This window comes from Capricornis sumatraensis, chromosome 10 (assembly GCF_032405125.1).
Source record: "Capricornis sumatraensis isolate serow.1 chromosome 10, serow.2, whole genome shotgun sequence".
Taxonomy (NCBI): Eukaryota; Metazoa; Chordata; class Mammalia; order Artiodactyla; family Bovidae; genus Capricornis; species Capricornis sumatraensis.
The window spans coordinates 88,636,750-88,656,346 of NC_091078.1; the positions used below are offsets into that span (position 1 = coordinate 88,636,750).

General features: G+C 44.0%; 3 protein-coding genes across 15 annotated transcripts in view; all 3 read right to left on the reverse strand.

The window, feature by feature from the left end:
* The window catches only part of PXK (PX domain containing serine/threonine kinase like), an 82,812-nt gene extending 77,742 nt beyond the window's left edge, over nucleotides 1-5,070 (reverse strand). For all 11 annotated transcript variants that reach the window (XM_068981959.1, XM_068981958.1, XM_068981961.1 and 8 more), the window contains exon 1: nucleotides 4,921-5,070. In XM_068981959.1, the coding sequence (XP_068838060.1) occupies nucleotides 4,921-5,022 (102 nt within the window). In that variant the 5' untranslated portion in view covers nucleotides 5,023-5,070. The remainder of the gene's footprint in view (nucleotides 1-4,920) is intronic.
* Nucleotides 5,071-9,126: 4,056 nt separating this feature from the next.
* Nucleotides 9,127-11,396, reverse strand: HTD2 (hydroxyacyl-thioester dehydratase type 2). The gene has a single exon (XM_068982472.1). The coding sequence runs from the start codon at nucleotides 11,280-11,282 to the stop codon at nucleotides 10,776-10,778; it is 507 nt and encodes a 168-aa protein (XP_068838573.1). The 5' UTR covers nucleotides 11,283-11,396; the 3' UTR covers nucleotides 9,127-10,775.
* On the reverse strand, nucleotides 11,334-17,656 carry RPP14 (ribonuclease P/MRP subunit p14). 3 transcript variants are annotated; one of them, XM_068982474.1, is made up of 6 exons: nucleotides 17,572-17,656; nucleotides 14,626-14,743; nucleotides 14,403-14,487; nucleotides 12,420-12,496; nucleotides 11,903-11,981; nucleotides 11,334-11,458 (listed from the first exon to the last, which is right to left on the reverse strand). In XM_068982474.1, the coding sequence occupies exons 2-6, from the start codon at nucleotides 14,700-14,702 to the stop codon at nucleotides 11,402-11,404; spliced, it is 375 nt and encodes a 124-aa protein (XP_068838575.1). In that variant the 5' UTR covers nucleotides 14,703-14,743; nucleotides 17,572-17,656; the 3' UTR covers nucleotides 11,334-11,401. The 3 variants fall into 3 exon arrangements, with proteins under 3 accessions (XP_068838575.1, XP_068838574.1, XP_068838576.1); XM_068982473.1 differs by lacking the exon at nucleotides 17,572-17,656 and adding an exon at nucleotides 17,255-17,444; XM_068982475.1 differs by lacking the exon at nucleotides 17,572-17,656 and adding an exon at nucleotides 17,228-17,267.
* Nucleotides 17,657-19,597: the final 1,941 nt, after the last annotated feature.

Genomic DNA, 19,597 nt, shown 5'->3' on the forward strand with positions numbered 1-19,597 from the left:
GAAGCTGCCTGGAAACCCCTCACACCACCTGCTTGCCATGGAGAACAGAGGGTTTGTTTTACTTGCCCCAGATGCACCCACTGAGGCGCTCAATCAACAACCTGTATTTTGAACAATCTCAAGATCACAATACACATGGAAGCTATGTACACGTACGTGGGTGGCTGTTTTCATTATTCCCCCAGGGGAGCAAAGTAAGTAAGTATCTTTTCACTTAAAATAAACCTTAACCCCAGAATCCTTGTTTCCTCCCAGCACCTCCAGCCAGGTTATCTGTTTTCCTACAACAAGAAAGCTTTCTAGTGGGATAATCCTCAAAAGAGGTGATGTATGAGAATTATGAGTCCTCAGCCTCTACATCAAGGTACAAAACAACTGATTCTTTAGTAAAAGAGACTGAATCTATAAATTAACTAATTACAAGTCTCTAAGCATCCAGCTCAGTTTTCTGACTGCATCCATCAGGGGTTTCAAGGACAAGCACAGAAAAATATATAACCAAGTAGAAGATGAGTGATTAAGTTCCCGGAAAATCACTATTATTATCTTATAATGTGTGCAAGTGCTGCAAGGTAACGATCATTCTGTTTCCACTTGTCTATGCAAACACCCTAAAAAAATTTTTTTTTTAACATTCAATATAACTTGGTAATCAAAATAAGTTTCCAAATAACATCTCCAAAGGAAGCCCAGATGGATTCTGATATTGAGCACTGGACTACTTAAACTGCCAGGGCCTTCAAGCAACCACATCTCCTGTTTTGGCATCACATTTGAACAGGTAATCTGGTGATATGGGAATAGAGTTTAAAAGACTATTTAAAAAACAAAAGGTGAGAAGAGGTTGAAGCTCAATAAACCAAGCCACAAAAGCAACTTCAAAACTCTTTGTTATGACAGTAAAGATTCAGGTCGATTTGCATATACCCTGGAAAACAGAAGACCTCAGAATCTGACAGAACAAAGTTCTATGTGAGCAGGAGCTGTGACGTTCACCTCCAGCAGGTGTCTGGCACATGCTAGGCGCTCAGCACATCTCTGTTAAGGGAACGTGTATTGTTGAATAAACAAGCTGTGCAGGAATGCACTTTCCAAAATCAAAGTTCAAGGTAAGATCCATTTTCAGTAAAGATTTTAACATGAAATATTATCTTTTCCACCAACTTGTAAAATACTCTGTTATGCCTCAAATACCACTAAACTGTCTTTTGTTTCTCAAGAACAAAATGCACCAAATGCAGAGTCAATGGACCCTAAATCTGATGAACCTCAAGGAAGAACAGTTAAAAAGGGAGGAAATGGAGATTAAGACCTATCAAACTACAGCATGCTACTAAGTCACTTCAGTCGTGTCTGACTCTGTGGGACCCCATAGATGGCAGCCCACCAGGCTCCCCCGTCCCTGGGATTCTCCAGGCAAGAACACTGGAGTGGGTTGCTATTTCCTTCTCCAGTGCATGAAAGTGAAAAGTCAAAGTGAAGTCGCTCAGTCGTGTCTGACCCTCAGCGACCCCATGGACTGCAGCCCACCAGGCTCTTCCGTCCATGGGATTTTCCAAGCAAGAGCACTGGAGTGGGGTGCCATTGCCTTCTCCAAACTGCAGCATAGTGACCAGCAAAAATTGGATACAGACATTTGAAAACAACCTTCTCCAAAAATGGAGGTTCTCTGGTTTCTACTTCAGCTAGGTACGCATTTTTCTTCAGTCTATTGACTTCCAAAGCTTTCCCTTTCATGTAGTCAAGAACTTACATACTCATTCATAATGCTCCCGAAGTTTCCCACAATCTACTTGGGGGGCTTCTTTTACCAGAATCTCTTTTGTCTGGAAAATTCTTCTCTTTCCACTCCCCTATTCCCCTTGCTGAAAGCATCTCTAAATACTGTCCTTTCTGATTTTATGGAAGTTTCATTTCCTTGCAGCAGAAGCCTGCTCTATTTCCTGAAGCTAAATTCATCATGCTCCATAAATGTGAAAATAAAATCATTCAAACCACATTCAGGCACAGAACCACCTACCAACCTGCACCTTCTGTGGGTTTTTCATCCCAACACGCCTTTCTGGTGGTGACCTTGTGTTCCCTTCATCCTTCTGGCATCTCTATTTTCCAATCCACACAATTTCCCCCTCCCAAGTCCATAAATTCTAAATCATATGGAACAAAACATTTTCTGCTATAAATCCTGTTTCCCAAGGCTCAACAACCTTGATTAAAAAAAAGCAACCATGGACAGAAATTAGCTTACTTGCAATCAAAACATGTTAATGTATTTAACCCTTTGCATATACATGGACATACAATGAATAGATGGAAGGAGGAAGGAATGTACTTTACAAATACTTCGTAAAGACTTTTTCATGATTTTCTTAACAACCTTGGGAAGCAGGCAGGGCAGGTATTTTATTACCCTATTTACAGGTGACAAAACTAAACATCAAAAAACTTAGGTGGAAAAAAAAAAAAGCTTAAGTGACTTGCCCAACCAATGTCGTCACATGACATGTCACCCCAAACCCATATTAGGGCCCTGCCTCGTCCAACCCAAAGGATGTCTACCATGCACCCTCTCCAGAGCTTTCTGTCCTATATACAGTCAAGGAGCAACTTCACGGAGATTTGGCATGTGAAAGGGAGGATGATCCTCTGACTTTGTAGATACCATCTCCCTTCAGCTAACAAGCCAGAAAACCATCTTCCAACTTCCCAACAGAAAACAATGGCTTTTTCTTCTGTATACCACTTTTAACAACTACTGCTTTCCAAAACAATTTCCAACAGTTCCTGTTTTAAAGGGACTTACCCTTAAGAGTCTACTAGTCTCAAAAGTTTGCATCAACATAGGATTTTCTCAGTCAAGTTCAGGGCTGATGCAATATTTTTCAGTCTCATATTTTACAGCTAAAATGACAAGAACACTGAACAGTCAAAAATTACGCAAGACAATGCTGCACTGTTTTTTTTTTTAATCTGCCACATCTGCCTCTATGTGTCTCCCGTGAGTCACTGTCTTTGGTGTTCAGTCATCATTATAGGAACTCCTGTTCTCTATTCTAAATTATTTTATTTCTTAAAGAAAACCTCTGCAATAAAAACAGAATCCTACAACATCTTACACCACTTTGCTGAAGCACTGACCCCTTAATGTAGAGCCTCAGATGTCATGCTGTTCCAATTTTTTATCACTACTGTTTAACACAAACGGAAAAGAAGACGAAGGACTGTTACAATTCATTCATTTAGTCATTCAACAGACACATGAAATCCTATCCGATGCCTGGAATTGGGGGGCCCAAAATGAATAATAATCGTCCCTCCTCTCACAGCCTGGTAGAGTGGAAAACTAAAGGAGTAAATACAGAATAAACGGATGAAGGTTAAGGTGGAGGTGAACACAGGGCGTGGGGCAGTGGCCATCCATCATGAAATGCTTTCTGGAAGTAGTCGTCTGTGAGCATTTATAATCAACTCTCTCTGGACTCTCAGTACAAAATAAGCCTAAGACCCAACCCCACTCCCTGAAAGGTTATAAGATATACTGGTCAACAGTCAAGTTAAAATAATAATCTAATTAAAATAGCAGAATTTATTCTTGATACCCAGCCCTAAATTTCAACTCCTAACCCCTATTCCCTTAGCACAAATTACAGAGGGGTTAACAAATTCTGTCCCATACAGTGCCTTCTCACAAGTCTGTAGATCAGAATTAAAGACATGCACAGTGAAATAAAATGCACTTTAAAAAAATACATGATCATTTTCCTAAACTGGAAGTGAACACTTTGAACGATCCAAGCCCTACAAAGCATGACTGTCGGAAGAGGAAACTGAGGTTCAAAAAAAGTCCCACTTTAATACAACAGAATAAAAGATGTCTTTGAAGTCGCCAGAACAGCTTGAGCAAGAAGAGAAACAGAAGGCTATTGTGGGGCTTTAGGCTCCAGATGATGAACCCCAAACACCCTGCAATGGTAAACAAACAAGCCTCTGAGCCGGAATCTGATTTGGTGACCCAACAAAACATTACAATCTAAGGAATCTCTCTCTCCCCATTCATTATTTCCCAAACAAAGTCCCACTGGCTAGCAGCTCCTGGTTTTTTTGGGTTTTTTTTTACTGGTTTATTGCTGGTAAATTATGATGCACAGTATGCTTTTCAAGGAAAAAAAAAAAAAAAGGTACAGGCACATGAAAACCACCACGGTTTTAAAGACCCATAAAAGACACTATGTAACAGAAATGAACTCTGTCTGTGTTTACTATGAGGACCTATTACTCCTTTATGCTACTCCAGTGGGTTTTAAACTCAATTGAAATGCTACCACTGCCTGCTAAAGAGCAAGTTAGAGGAGGGAAGGAGCAATTTCAAACACCTGCCTCGGCGGAAGCCCAAACTGCCTCCCTCACCATCTCCCCGTGCCCCAGGCAAGCAGCTGACCTGGAAAGAGGGCTTCAGACACCGGCCACTCTGCCATCCCAACAAGTAGGCTCCATGAAGTCATCCTTCCATTTGGCCCGGCACACCCTCATCCCCACCACTCTGATGCCCAGCTGAAAGGAGGGAAACTCAGCCGCCCCAAAGAGGAGAAATGGAGAGGGTCCTGAGTGGTCCCTTTCCTCAGCCGGCCCGGGGGTCCCTCACCTCCCCCGACTCGGAGTCCCTTCCCAGGGCACCGCCGAGCCCCTCCCACTCCCTTGGCCCAAGGGGCTGCGGTTACCACCCTCGTCCCCTGAGGACTTCGGCTGCCGCCTGGGCCCCGGGGACCCTGGCCCAGAAGCGACGCCACGCCCGAGCCCTCTCGGCCCGGACCGCCGGCCCCTGCCCCGGGCCCCTCCCGGGCGACCCTGCCCGGCCGCCCGCAGCCCTCTCAAGGCCCGGGGCCGCCCCGCGCCGCCCGCCCCGACCGGCGGGCCGCGCACCGTGTGAGACTGCAGGCTCTGGCTCGCCTCGATGGCCGCTGTCAGCGGCACCGTGTCGTCCAGCAGCACCTTGCCGGCCGGCGGCTTCTCCATGAAGGCCATCCCGGGACGCCGGTCCGCCACCGCCTCCGGACCAGGGGCAGGAACCTGGGGCGCCGACTCCTGCCGCCCGCCGGGCTCTGCCGCCGCCGCCGCTGTCAACACGCGCCGCCCCACGCGCCGCCGCCGCCGCCCGCCGAGCCCGCGGGGTCCTAGCGCCGACCTGCCCCCGCCGCCTTGGCTGTCCGCACAGGCAACCCTTTCGCGCTGCCACCTCCCGCGGGGTCCTAGGGCCAAACCGTCGCAGTCACAGCTGTCCTGGATCTGCGCCTCCAAGCTCCACGTAGCCGCACGGCGAGCTCGGTACTCTCAGCACTGGCCTCAGACCTCAGGACAGTTCACCCTAAGCAATCACCCCCAGAGGTCCTCAGAGCCGAAGACAGGGCGTCTTGGGCTCTAGGCTCCCGGAACGCTCAGGCCCAAACATTTCCTTGATGGGTTTCTCATGTTAGGCCCTCAAAACTGTATACCCTGACTTACAACTGACCCTTTCCCATCAGGCCTCCCAGGCCAAAGAACCCTAAGACCCAGAAAAAAGGGCCTTCAGGATGGGACTCTCATGCTGTGCCTTGCAGACCAACAAACTTTCTACAAGCCCCTCAGATTCAGATTTTGTGGGGAACTCTTGAACTTGGCTCTTCAGACTCAAAAACCTGAACTGGGCCCTCAGAATTGAAGCCCTAAGACTCCAGCACACTCAGACCCAAAGCTCTTTGAACTGGAGCCCCTAAAACCTGGGCATTGGTCCAGAACTCCCGGTCTCTACCCTCTGGCCCAGTTCTAAGTTCAACACACAAGGCCTTCAAACTTTCAACCTCAGACTTGGGGTGCTCCATCCCACTGTACTGGCTCCAAGAACCTCAAAACCCAGAGCCAGAGAACTTCAATCAACTCAGACCCAAATCCACCCCAATGCGCCTGAACCCAAGGCCATAATTCTGACCCACCCACAGTGCTGTCTCCCAAGGCAGCATCCCAGGACAAGAGAGCGAGCTGGAATTACCAGTTGTGTGACCTTGAATTAGTTACCCAACCCCTCTGAGCCCCGGCTCCCCATCTGTAACGCGGAGATAATAAAGCAGCAGTCTATTAAACCTATGTATCACTTAGGGAGGGTTCACTTTTTACTTCTGTTTCTTAAGGCAAATATGTTATTTCATTACCAGATTCACAGAAACCAAAATTCGGCTTTAATCATTACTCATATTATGTGGGCTGACCGGAGACAAGGCTCTTCTTGCATACTGCTAGGGCATTATAAATTGGGGCATTTATGCACTCAACAATTATTTACTGAGTACTTAACCATGTAAGAGGTCTGGCACTAGCAGCTGGGATTTGACAACACACATCGAAATGTCCTTACCCAGTAATCCCACCTGTAGAAGATTATCCTAAGGAAATACTCAGAGATCAATGCAAATACATAGCACTCAAAGGTATATATCTAATAGAAGACCAGACAAATCGTGATACAATCATAAATATTTTACCAAAAAAAGTAGGAAAAAAACCCCCAATATACGCATTTTATGATTTCAAGATTTTAAAATGTTCATAGGAAAAACATCAGAAGGAAGCCCACCAAAATATTAGCTGAGGGTCTTTAGCAAACAGAATCATGATGCTATTTTGTTTTTCTGCACTTTTCAGAATGTCTTTAAAAATATTTTACTTGTATGTTTAGGAAAAAACATAACAATATTATACAACTGAGTTGCAAAGGTCACCAAATGACAGCCTGTCCTCTTCCTTACTAAGGAAGTGAAACTGAAAGTGAGAAATCAGGTATTTGGTGGAATGAAGCCATGGACTCACTCTCAATCTAGGCTTTCCTGTTCTCGAGGAATTCTTGCCTGAAGCCTCTGAGAATAAAATACTATAGACAGCCTTATAATCTCATCTACCCAAATCAGTGCCCTAAACACCCTAGACTTAACTGGATCCCTGGATCCTTTGGAGACTAGGCTATGATAGTCTGAAAAGCCATTTGGCTTTTGAAGTGGCTCACAGTGAATGTGGAGAAACTCCCTCGTCCAGAGCTGATCTGAATCCAATCTACTTTGCTTCCAGTCTCATACTGGGTAAAGCAAATGAGATATGCAGTTCTTCTGTTGCCATATACGTAACTACTCAGGGCTGCAAGGGATAAGAAAGATTTATATTCTTGTATGCTGCCAAATGTTTAGATAGTCCACAGGTTGTTTAACAGCTTGACATTTGGCCAGACTGACTGAAAATAATGAGTTTTAGTGAGGACGCTTCCAGACCTGGCAACTGTTCTACAAATCAACTCATAGAACCTAGTGAAAAACTTAGTGCTTCCCAAGCAGCATCGCCTCCCCACTCAGAATTATTTTTTTTTTAAATATTCATGATCTGGATTAAAAAAAAAAAAAATTCAAGTCACTTGAGATCATTCTTACTTCCCTTACATACTGGAATTTTTCATCACATCACAGAGGAATTTTGCTCATGGTTTATAAGGTCATGTGAACTGTGGCCTCACTAAGGGCCACCCAAGAAATTGACTGTGGCCTAGAAATCGACTGTTTGTGGAGCCTTCTATTAAATCTGTTCTATTTATGTAGTGTCCACATTCGTCTTGGGTTTTTTTTTATGATTTTTCTGCAAACCAAAATTTCTCTGAAGATGTTGAGAATTCTGGTCTCTGTGTGTAATCCATAGGAAGAAAAGCCAAGGACAAAGGGAGTGAAACATCCGGGACCCTGGAGATACTCAAATGCAGCCCCAGAGTAATTTCACGGCACTTGCATAGAGTCAGTTAATAAATTATGCCAGCACATGACGCATTCAGAGTGGCACAGCTGCTCAGTGACTGTCAACCTTTGGTAGAGTATGTTTTAATATAAAAACTTAATAGATGTAATTTAGTAGCAATTTTCTTTGGGAGTAAATTGGTCTCTTAATCATGCTCTAAGAACATAAAAAGAAAAATGTCTAATAATTCAGCACAAAATGAAAACCTGTGGTTACCTAAGAGGTACCAATGGGCCTTTAGCTGTTCTTTCTTTTTCTAGCTGAATATGCAAGATGAATGGTGGCTGTGGGGAGGCTTTCTCCCTGTTGCTACTTAAGATTCACTGCTCAGAAAAAGAAATGAGTGGCATTTCACCAGTATGGAAATATTTCTAATCAAATACAAAAATCTGTTAAGCAATTTTCCAGTACATTAGGCTGAAATTGCTTACAATGGGTATATATTTCTGTGGCGATCAAACATCCTATAAACTGCAGTCTTATAATGCCCCTACATGGAAAGTACTAGGACAATCTGCCCTGCTCTTTCAGTCAGTACTTTCGTACTCACTTCTCTTTGTGACCCTGGACAGTCAAGGCCACTTCTCAATTACTTGGAAGAGGATTTCCTATATAAGAGTCACTCGTGCTTTCATCAGAAGAGTCACTCTTTCTGGCAACTTGTAGAGAGCTCAAAATGAAAAAGCCAGCCAGCTAGTTTGTGTTACAGTCAGCTTTAACAAAGCATAAGTGGTCTGAGAATCTTGGCTCAGCGTAAAAATATTAAGTCATCATTTACAGAGTTTCCCTAAATCCTTGCCTACTTCTCTGTTCCATCTTTTTTCAGTTTATAAAGATCAAAGACCATGACATCTATAGATAATTAAAAAAAAAAAAGGAAACATTCCTACTGAGAAGCTACTTTAAGTTACACACTATTAATCAGCTATCCATCAGATCTCATATACGCAAGGCCCCACTACGCCTGACTTGCACACAGTTTCATCTTTAGAATAACTCTTTCAGTAATTCTGCTCTGAAGACACTCACTGAATATCAACTTAGAAAAAGTACAGGCAATAGGTTTTGGTAGAAGCCATCAAGTAACAGCGAGGAAAATATTAAAACTGTAACAGGGAATAGGATCTAGAATATTCTAAGTAGAAAAAAAATTATGTACGATGGTAGTTCCAAATACAAATGCAACATAAGATACTATTATAGAAACTGATAGCGTTCCAATACGGGAACATTTTAAGACCCACAGGGTAATGGAAAAAAGAAATGTTCTGGAGCCAGGCAGGCCCATGTGGATCCCAGCTCCACTGCATACTAGCTGACAACCCTGGGCAAGTCATAGAGCCCATAAAACGGAACAGTAACTTCATAAAGCTGTTTAAAGGATTAGAATTACTGTAGAAACCTGGCTTATCATTGAAAGAATGGTAACTTTGCACAGAGTCAGACACGACTGAAGCGACTTAATAGTAGTAGTAGTCGACGTAAACAACAACAACAAAAATCTAGTTACTGACCCAGCAGCAGGAAAATTTTTTCCAGGAAATGTGGGTGGATGCAGCCAATTAGTTTGATCTTATCTTTCTGATCAAAGCAACCAGCTGTGGTCTGAGCCACCATCTAAAGCCACAGAGCACAGATGGACTACCTGTATGTTCTACCATAGATTCTTGTCTTAATAGTGCTGGCTGTGTACAGGATGACCAATAACAACAAATTAGGCACGTTTCCTCTCTAACACCCCTCAATGCTCAAGAACTTGGCCACCAGTGTCCCCTCAATCTTTTTATCTTGTAATTATTTTAATAAAAGCATGTATTATTTATATAATGGGTGGGGACTCCCCAAAATATTTTCAAGGGAGACAGAAAATCACCTGGATTGCTAAAATAGAAACTCTGCACTCAAGATCTATTCCAGGTTTAGAAAACCAATGGAGACTGGCTGACATCCTGAAAGATTCATCTGTTCTTTAATTTTTGGCCAGATAGCTCCAAGCTCAGGAAACCTGTAACCTTGCTCCCAGATGAGAATGGCAACAGCAGCTGCTACTTACTTGTTTAGAGGCTGGGCCTTGTGCTTACCTATTTGTATCTGTCATCTCCAGCACTCCTGTATGGAGTCGTTATCACTGCTTTATAGATGAAACCAAGAGAGCTTACAGAACTGAGTCCAAAGATGCACATAAGCCCTCCCCCAGTGACAGAAAAACCATCTGAAGGGCAAGTGACACTGAAGGAAGGATCAATAAATCACCATGTTGGTGTAAACAGTAACAAATTATAATAAACTCTGATTCAGAAACTGCTGAAGAACAGGATCTAAAAATATTTACTGTTAAAAGATAGGTGTTCAAAGATGACCTATCTTCCATTGTTGCCTTTAATAATTAAATGCTTGCTACTTATAAACTCAGTGACTTTAGTAAATTCTTATCTGCACAGATATAGGTAGGTTTGTGTTATCTGAATGCAAATCTAATTAGGTTTGGAATCCTAAAAGTAGAACATTAAGCTAAATGATAACTTTCCTAACACTTTTTTCAGTTTTTTTTTTCTTTTTTAATGGCACCTTATGGGAGCCTGGTTAACAATGTGCAACCTTAGAATCACCTCTGATCTCCCCTGTTCACTTGTGTGTGTTTGTGCACGCATGTGCAAGCTGTGCCACACGGCTTGTGGGATCCTACTTTCCTGACAAGGGATTGGATCCATGCCCCTGGCAGTGAAAGCCTAGAGTCCTACCACTGGACCACCAGGGAATTGCCTATGTTTTTCAGTGTTGAAAACCTAGATAGATAATAAATATACTTAAGCTGGAGTGAAGCCTAAGTGGACACTGGAACATCTCTCTATCTGCTCCCTTCCCCTAGTACAGGTTTATGAGCCTGTCCTTGCTGAAGAAGAGCCATCCCTGTTTTCCCCAGAGGCTTTCAATAACAACACTGATGCCTGAACTTGTACCTCTGAAGACATATTTCAGGATTTGGGAGATTCTGGGACCATAACTTTAACCCACCCTTTCATAACAGTCTTTTTACTTTCTAGTACGGAACATGATACTGCAATAATGGCAATGAACCGCTTCAGCTTTTTCACTTCTGCAGAAGCTAAAACAACTTCCCCAACATATAAAGGGGCTGGAAAGTTAATTTCCTGGGAAAGAAACACACAGCCTGGCCCTGGCATTTTAGTACCGAGGAGAGCTGATATAAGTCCGTTGATCAAAACTCCATGGACAATTGTCTTTCCAAATCTGGTGTGTTTTGCAAAATCTTCATCTAAGTGCAAAGGATTGATGTCCCCTGTTAATTCTGAGAAGGTAGCCACGTCCCTCTGTGTGAAGGCCCTCCTGAGTTCAGCTCGGTCTCCAACTCTGAGGTGCATGTGCTCTAAGGGTTGCCTGTTCAGCACTGCTTGGCTCAGGCAGATTCTCCTGTGAAGCCTACCCCACCAAAGGCGATGGCTGGACATTACTGGGAACATCTTCAGCACTCTCAAATCCCATCGACAGGAGCTTTTGGGCTGCTTCGGTCTCCAAACATTGTGCTGGCAACAAAAAGTACTTTTGAGAGTGAGGAATATTTTCTCAAATTGAAGACTACTCAATTCAATACTAGTTCTCTACTATTGCCAGATAATGCAAGGAGAAATGGAGAAACCTGTAAGAGAGGGAAAAAAATTTTAAGGCAGTATCGGGAAAAAATTGCCTGGAAATTCAGGACAGTGTAGAAATATGTCCTGTTTTATAGGATAAGCCAAATCGAGGCAGTAGCATTTTAAAGAGCATCTTGAGAGCTAGCCTGAGATAAATAAATGGGCATGACAAGCTCAGAGAGAACATTTCAATACATTAGGCATGAGGCATTAAGCAGTAAAAGACTTTTCCACAGGTGTTCCAAGTTTTATCCCCAAACCTCTCCCATACACCTAAAATCTAAGCATTCTGTCTCATGTCTTCATAACTACCGACGCCCTGGGTTTCCCCCTCCCAGCTCGATGGCATTAACCACACTAGATTTATGCAAGCAAAAATGGGACACATATTAATAAAGCAATTTGGTCTACCACTCAGCTTCAACTGGAGTATGTGAAGGTGTTTTTACCTGAATCACTCTGAAAGCACAGTTCTTGCCTTTATAGGATCCTAACAGGGTCAGAGAGCTCCACAATTTGACAAGACCACTACAGAAAGATCAAGAAAGCATCAGTAAAGATTCATCCCTGCAGCATCTCATACTTGTTTCTGTGATGGGCCAGAAAGTAGTTTCTACCAGAAACCTGATTTAAATAAGAAAACTTTACAAACAAAAGCATACCATGTCAAGGCAGAGGACAGAATGAACCTCAATCAGGCATGTTTGTAAAATTCCCACTTCTGAGTCTGCAACCATGACTATCAACTGGGAAACACTACAACGGTAAGTAAATCCCAAGTCTGGCTCTCTGGACTGCAAGTTCCTGGTGGGTAAGTGTTCACATTTTCCCCCATTTAAACTTCCAAAAGCTGCTTGGAGTTCCCAAGGACAAAACTCTCCTCATTCTCGGAAGGGAGCACTTCTGCTGCTTTTTACCATCAGTCTCTGCTCTGTTACACTAGAAGGGTTCCGCCATCAATCATACCTGCTGGATATCCTCAGGATGGCTGACAGGGTCTTCTCTTCATAGGTTAGAACGTCCAGAGGTAAGGCAGCATCGACCTAAGTAGAGAATGATGCCGTTAGCAGATGAGTATCATCCTTACTCTTGAACTCTAATTGCTTTTCTCCTCCAAAAAATCTGTATTTTATTTAATGGTGTTGGACTACGAGGCCCACTTTTTTACAGCTCCTTCTGCCTGGATCATTCTTGCTATACCTTTCCATGCTGCTAAGACCTCTTCACTTTCTCAAGTCTTTGTTTAAACTGTCCCTTCCCTGATGCCCAAGATTAAGTTCAGTAGCTTGCTAGGCTCTTTCACACACAGGACCCACCACTCCTCTCATAATACTCTCCATTCTAACATAACCGACACTGACAGCCCGTGAGGCAGAAGCTACATCCCCAGCAATCAGGTTTCACACTTGACATATAGAAGGTGCATGGATTTTTTTTCCCTCACACCTTTTACTTTGAAAAACTAAAGTCATATTACATTGCAAAGAAATGTACAGGAAGGTTCCATCCACCCTTCAGTCAGCCTCCCACACTGTCAGCATCTTGCATAACTATAGTATAACATCAACACCAGAAAACCAAAATTAATAAATCAGAGCTTATTCTAACTTTGCCAGTGATACATGCACTCATATTTGTTTACACGTGCATATGTGTAGTTCTATGCAACAATGTCATATAGATTGCTTAAGGTAACCAGTACCGTAATCAAGATAAAGAGCTATGCCATTACAAGGCTCTCTTTCAACTCGTCCTCGGCCCTCAAGCCATGCAAACGCTCATCTGTCTCCAGACTATATCGTTATGTATGATAATTACAGTATTTCGAGAGCATTATATAAATGGAATCACTCAACATATCACTTTTGGGGATTGGCTTTTGTATTCTGGCTGCACCAAGCCACGTGGCATGTGGGATGGTTCCCCAGAGAGTGAATCCTGGCCTCTGCAGTGAAAGTGTCAATCCTAACCACTAGGCCTCCAGGAAATGCTCACTTCTGCCAATTTTCTAATCAGACTGTTTGTTTTTTTTTTACTATTGAGTTTTAAGAGATCTTTATATATTCCAGATATCAGTCCTTATGTGGTTTGCAAATATATTCCCCCCAGTCTGTAATTTGTTTTTTCAGCCTCTGAACCAAGTCTGTTGCAAAGTAAAAGTTTTTAATTTTGATGAGTGTGTGACAGATTTTAATCTAATAAAACATACGTACCAGGAAATAATTTCCTGAGAATCATCTGTCTTTGTTTTCTCTTCAAAACTCTATTTGTTTTCAAGTGAATGCTAAAACAGTACTACTCACAAGTGCTGGTCCATGAGAAGGAGCCGCACCAGAGTGGGAACTGACAATATCAATGGACACAGTGTTCAGCTCAGGTCAGATTTTCTCACTGAAGACTCTCAGTAAAGAAAATGGTGTGCTGACTGACATTCTGGTACAAGCCACTAATCCTCACAGTGGGCAAGAAAAAGAAAAAAAATCAGTTTGCAGGTTGCCAATCCGTACCACAGTTTGAGTAGCACTACACTAAACCATTTGGTTCACAAGTTTCTTGTCAACTAAAAGCCATATTAGAAAAAACCTACTCAAAACTCATCACTTCTAAAACTCTGCTTCTGCAGTTTCAAATGTGGTTTTAAAATAATTTTTTGAAAAATGTCCTTTCAGTATGTCTTACAAAATCTTCACGCTAAATCGTTCCAGCCGTGTCCGATTCTATGCGACCCTATGGACTGCAGCCCGCCAGGCTCCTCTGTCCATGGGATTCTCCAGGCAAGAAGACTGGAGCGAGTTGCCATGCCCTGCCCCAGGAGATCTTCCCAACCCAGGGATCAAACCTGCATCTCTTACGTCTCCTGCATTGGCAGGCGGGTTCTTTACCACTAGCGTCGCCTGGGAAGCCCCTACAAAATCTTAGTGGTGTTCAAACTATCAAGTGACTCCATACCTCACCAAACAGCTCCTTCAGGGCTGAAATAAGCAGCTGTTTGAATTGTGCAGCATTCAGTCCAACACCACCATCTTGAAATTCTCTGTAAGAAAAAAATTTTTAATGTACTGTGTTAAATTTCATACTACTCAGATTCATAAAAAAGTAATCAAAATAAAACTTAAGTAAATCAACTAAACTTTAATTAAAAAAAATAAGAAACTTAAGAGACAGAACTTACAGGCGGACTTTCATGTAGTGGTACTCAGAGGGATTTTTGTAAACAATTCTTTCATATGTGGTAGCTGGGGCTGGCATCTTTTTCCAGTGCTGATCACATCTACCTTGAGTCACGAAGGCTAAAAATTACAAAGATGTAAGCTACTTTTCACTTTTTTTTCTAAAGAGAATTTGAGCTATCTGATTTTTTAAAAGAACTCCTAGTACAATAACTCATCTAATTCTGGTCAAGCTGATGTTACCCATATAGACACAAAGGAAGTTTCTATATTTTACATATGCCAGACCACTGTATTTTTATTTAAATCCCAGCAAACATTTTCCCTTACTAAGTACCCAGCTCTGTGCTAAATACTTCACATACTTTAGGTCACATCTTCAAAATGATCCCAGCAGGTAAATGCCATTAGTAACCCCATTTTTGAGATGAGAACATTGAGCGCTGGCAAAGATGGCTACTACCTGCCCAAAGGCACAAAGAGATTCTAACTGCTGCTGAGTCCCCTCAAGACCACCCAGGCATGATGCCTCTTAATGCAAATAATAAAGATAAAAGCATCCAGGAATACAATCTGGGACCTCTTCTTCTTTACTCTCAGTCAACAAAGAACATGAAGAGGAGAATGAGGGGTGGCACCTCTGCTGGACTCCCTCAGCGCTGGACCTGCCTGTTCTCTGTCTGGAGGCCAGGCCTGCACTCTGTCTAGAGGCCAGGCCTGCACAGGGTTATCTGGCAGCCTCCTGAAAGACTGAGCTTCAACAGCAAAGGTCTGAAGAGGAATGTCTGGAATGGACACTCAAGCCATTTCCAACAGATATGGGACTTTCAAGAACTCAGAACACACTGGTCCCCCTGTATAGAATCCCTGTCCGTGGCTCCACTCCCACCTCACTCTCTCTGGACCACTCCTACTCAGCCTTCACATTTTAACTTAAAGTTCACCTCTTTCAGGAATATCATCTCTTCAAGGAGGTCTCCTCTGACAGCCTGTTTTAAGTTCTCTTGTTATGGAGTCTTTTAATATTGTCTATTTATTTAATATCTGCTCCCCTCACTAAAGGGACCAGGAAACTGAGCCCCAACCACGGAAAGGGACTTTTTCAAAGTCACATAACTATAAACCAGCATTTACAAACACATCTCTGGGCCCAGTTCCAACCACTTCCAGATGGCCGCAAGAGAAAAGAAGTCGGGGTCAAGCAGCTACACCCAACCATCCATTCAACAATCATGAATATTAACTGAGTCTGGCACAGAATATTCAACCAACACTAAAATACACAACTGATCAATTAGTAGTAGTGTGAGCCGTATATATTCAAGAGTATCTCTGATTTCAGACTGTTCCTACTACTTCTTTCCCCACCACCAGAGTCTCCCCTAACTAAAAGGGCCAGGAGAACAGGACTCTCAATCATTCCACTTATTGCCCAGCACACAACAGCTATTTTGGAAGTGTTACTGAGTACTTTAGAAGAGTTGGCTGCCTGAGGCAGATGAGTGAGATGGGGGCTGGGGCTTAGGATGCCAACAACAAAGACTCACACAGTATTCTGGAAATGGATAATGGTGCTAGCTGTACAACCATATAAATGTACTTAACGCCAACAAACTGTACATTTTAAAATGGTAAATTTTATGTTATGTTTATTTGAAAAAAAAAAACAACACAAAAACCTACAAAACACTTAAGGAGCAGGTGTTTATTGAGCAGTCACTTCTCACTGGCCTCTGACAGGCCTGAGCCACCAGCGTCATTGACAGCACTGCCCTCTGCAGGTTGTCCTGACAGTAAAGGAGACGACGGCTGGGAAGCTCTCCCTGCAGCCTGGCTCATTCACCAGGCTCACCGGGAAAATGCGAGCACTTCCACGGTGGCTGTCATCACCATCTCTCAAGTCAGCCTTTTTGGTAGCTCCAGGGATACTCATAACCTGACTTATCAGTAACAAGTGTCCCTGCTTCCCTCCCCCAGTCTCGTCTCTACAGCAGCCTGGGTGACTCTATTAAAAACTAATCAGGCCACATCATTCCTCTGCTCGAAGCTTGCAAAGGTTCCCCTTTGAGAGTAAGGCCAAAGTCTTTACAGCCCTGAAGGTCCAACCTGATCGATACCCGCTACTTCCAACGCCTTGACCTCGTGTCTTACCACTCTCCCCTGCTCAGTTCCTTCCACCACGCGGCCTCCCCAGCTCCAGCTTTTTCCCTCCGGTCTCTGGACGTCTTTCCTAGCTTTTCCACATGCTAGAAATAATCTTCCTCCAGATAGCCACGTGGCTCACTCCCTTGTCTCTTTCATGACTTTGCTCAATTTCAGCCCCCGATCAGTTCCAGTGGCATTTTTCTCTTATGTCACCGCCCCGTGCCCCTGCTCTACTTTTTTCTCAAGGCATTCACCACCCTCCAACATTAGCTGTCAAGTTCATTTGTTCTATATTTCAATTTCCCTCCCCAGCCCTACTAGAACATACGCTCCAAAAGAAACGGGGTTTTCTGTCGTGTTCTGTTGTTTCCCAAAAACGTAAAGCAATAAGTCGCATTCAATATATGATTTTGAGACGAAATCAATGATTAAAGAAAAAAAAAGCTCTCGATTCCCTACTGTTGGGCAGGTGAAGTCGGTTTTTACTTTTTCTGACTGCCGCCTCTGATTTCGCTCCCGCCAGAGCCCAGGCGCATGCGCTCTGCACACGGGATCTCAGTCCTCTCAGCTGTCCCGTGCGTCTGAGACCGCGTTGCAGCGAAGCCCGGGATGGTCCGCGGCCCCGCCTCGCTTTAGCCCGTGGCGTCCGCGGCCGGAGCGGGAGATACCCCAGGCCGCTCCTCGCTGCCCGCCGTCCCTCCGCCTTACGCACGCTCCCCTGGCGCGCACGTCCATACGTCACCAGTGCGGCCAACTGAGCCCACTCCCGGAAAACAGTCGCCCCGCTGTGGGCTTCCGCCTACCCGCTCTCCGTCGGACTAGTCCGACGCCTCCCGGACTCTTATTCACTGCAAGAATCCACCAAGACGTGGAGCTACCGCGCAGCCCACGGCCTGGGGAAACTCCGGGGAGTTTATGTTTGGCTCCTCTGCCCCGCCCCCGGATGCGTGACATGGAGAGCGGATGTGACGCCACCGCGCGGAGTTCTCCTAAGGACCCAGGAGTAACTCTGAATCTGAGACTCGCCATGCTTAGTGCCCTCTAGTGCCCATTCTGCAGAAAGCCTTGTGTGCAGATGTCTGCGCGGGGTAAGGGACTCTGCCCAGGAGCTTGTTTCGCAGTCATTCACTCACTCACGCCTTCATTCGTTCAAAAAAATTTGTATCTGGCATCTCTTCTGGTGAGCATTTCCTATGTAAAGCACTCACCAAGGGCAAGACCCTTTCTCGGTGTCTCTTGTGGCTCCCAGCGCATAGTAGGTATTCTGTTTGGGTTAACATAAAAAACCCAGATGGTTCTGTTTCCAAATGTAAACCAAGTATCATCTATTCATCAACTGAATAAGTACTTGCTGGGCCCCTATTATGTGATAGGTACTGGGAACAAGATGATATGGCCCCTGTATTCATGAAACACCATGTGTATTCTCAATAATAATAGCTAGTATTAAGTGCTTACTTTGTGGCCAGGCACTATGCAAAAAACTACATTATCTCATTGAACTCTCACACAATCCTAAGGACACTATTATTATTATCCATTTTACAGAGATGGAAACTGAGGCACAACAGGCTAAGATCAAGAGCACACAGTTATAAGTACATCTGACTCTAGACAGTTCTCTCCACACTGCACCATATTACCACCAATTTGTCAGGGGTATTTAGAGGAGAGGGCCTCGGGCTGCCAAAACTTGAATGTAAAGCCCGTGAGGCTGAGGCCTTGTCAGTGTTGGGTCCACCACTGCCATCCCGTGCCCAGCTCTCAACTCCTACCAAGTACCCCTAAAATGAGTTCCCTTGACAAGTTTATGATTAGTCTCTCGATCCAAAACTTTATTCCCTTTCTTGTCCTGCCCCTGTTCCCCTCAGGATTGAAGAGCAGCAAAAAAAAAACAAAAGAGTGAAACCAAGCAGGACCCTGTGAGCCCTTCTTGTGTACAGAAATCCTTCCATGTGTAAGTAGAAGAGAATTCATCTTGCTCACTTGAGAATTCCAGGGGCTGGCCTTAAAGGAGATGGAAAGAGCCCAACCTTGGAGTCGAGTTACTGATTGATTACACATAAAACCATCAAGATGATGCTGACCACACCGCTGCACAATCAGTCTGGAGATAATTACTAGAACTGACTGTGCTGTTCTGCATGTAGCCCCTTGATTGTGCACTCCTGAAACTCCCCTTTAAAACCTTTTTCCTCTAACCCACAACTAGGAGATGGTCTCAGACATAGTCCATCCTAGGTAATATTAATCAAGGGCTTACTTTGTGCCAGGCACCATGAAAAAGTGCCTGAATAAAGCAACTTTTTTCACCAACACTCATCTCTTGAGTATTGACTTTTTGAGCAGCAAGCAGCCAAACTTGGGTTCCTACTGGCCTTGGCCAGTTACATATATATATATGTGTACACATAGATACATATATACATAAGTATGATCTCTAGAAGGGTTCCAAGTGGACTGATGGAAGAAGGGTGGGGCTGTGTAGAAGGTGTAGGAGATGCTCACAATGTTTTAGCATCCAGTTTGTTTATTTTAAACTGACAAGGCATCATTTTTATAATACTGTTGATGCTGCTAAGTCGCTTCAGTTGTGTCCAACTCTGTGCGACCCCACAGATGGCAGCCTGACAGGCTCCCCGGTCCCTGGGATTCTCCGGGCAAGAATACTGGAGTGGGTTGCCATTTCCTTCTCCAATGCATGAAAGTGAAAAGGGAAAGTGAAGTCACTCGGTCGTGTCCGACTCTTCGCGACCCCATGGACTGCAGCCCAACAGGCTCCTCCATCCATGGGATTTTCCAGGCAAGAGTACTGGAGTGGGGTGCCAT

What these genes read in the sequence shown, in the direction of transcription:
- RPP14 (XM_068982474.1), bottom strand. Translation starts at nt 14,702, where the DNA reads ATGCCAGCCCCAGCTACCACATATGAAAGAATTGTTTACAAAAATCCC. An exon ending in TGAAGGAGCTGTTTGGTGAG is followed by an intron (nt 12,497 to 14,402) that starts GTATGGAGTCAC and finishes TTCTCTACTTAG; the next exon opens with GTCGATGCTGCCTTACCTCT. An exon ending in ATCCTGAGGATATCCAGCAG is followed by an intron (nt 11,982 to 12,419) that starts GTATGATTGATG and finishes ATCTTTCTGTAG; the next exon opens with TGGTCTTGTCAAATTGTGGA.
- HTD2 (XM_068982472.1), bottom strand. Translation starts at nt 11,282, where the DNA reads ATGTTCCCAGTAATGTCCAGCCATCGCCTTTGGTGGGGTAGGCTTCAC.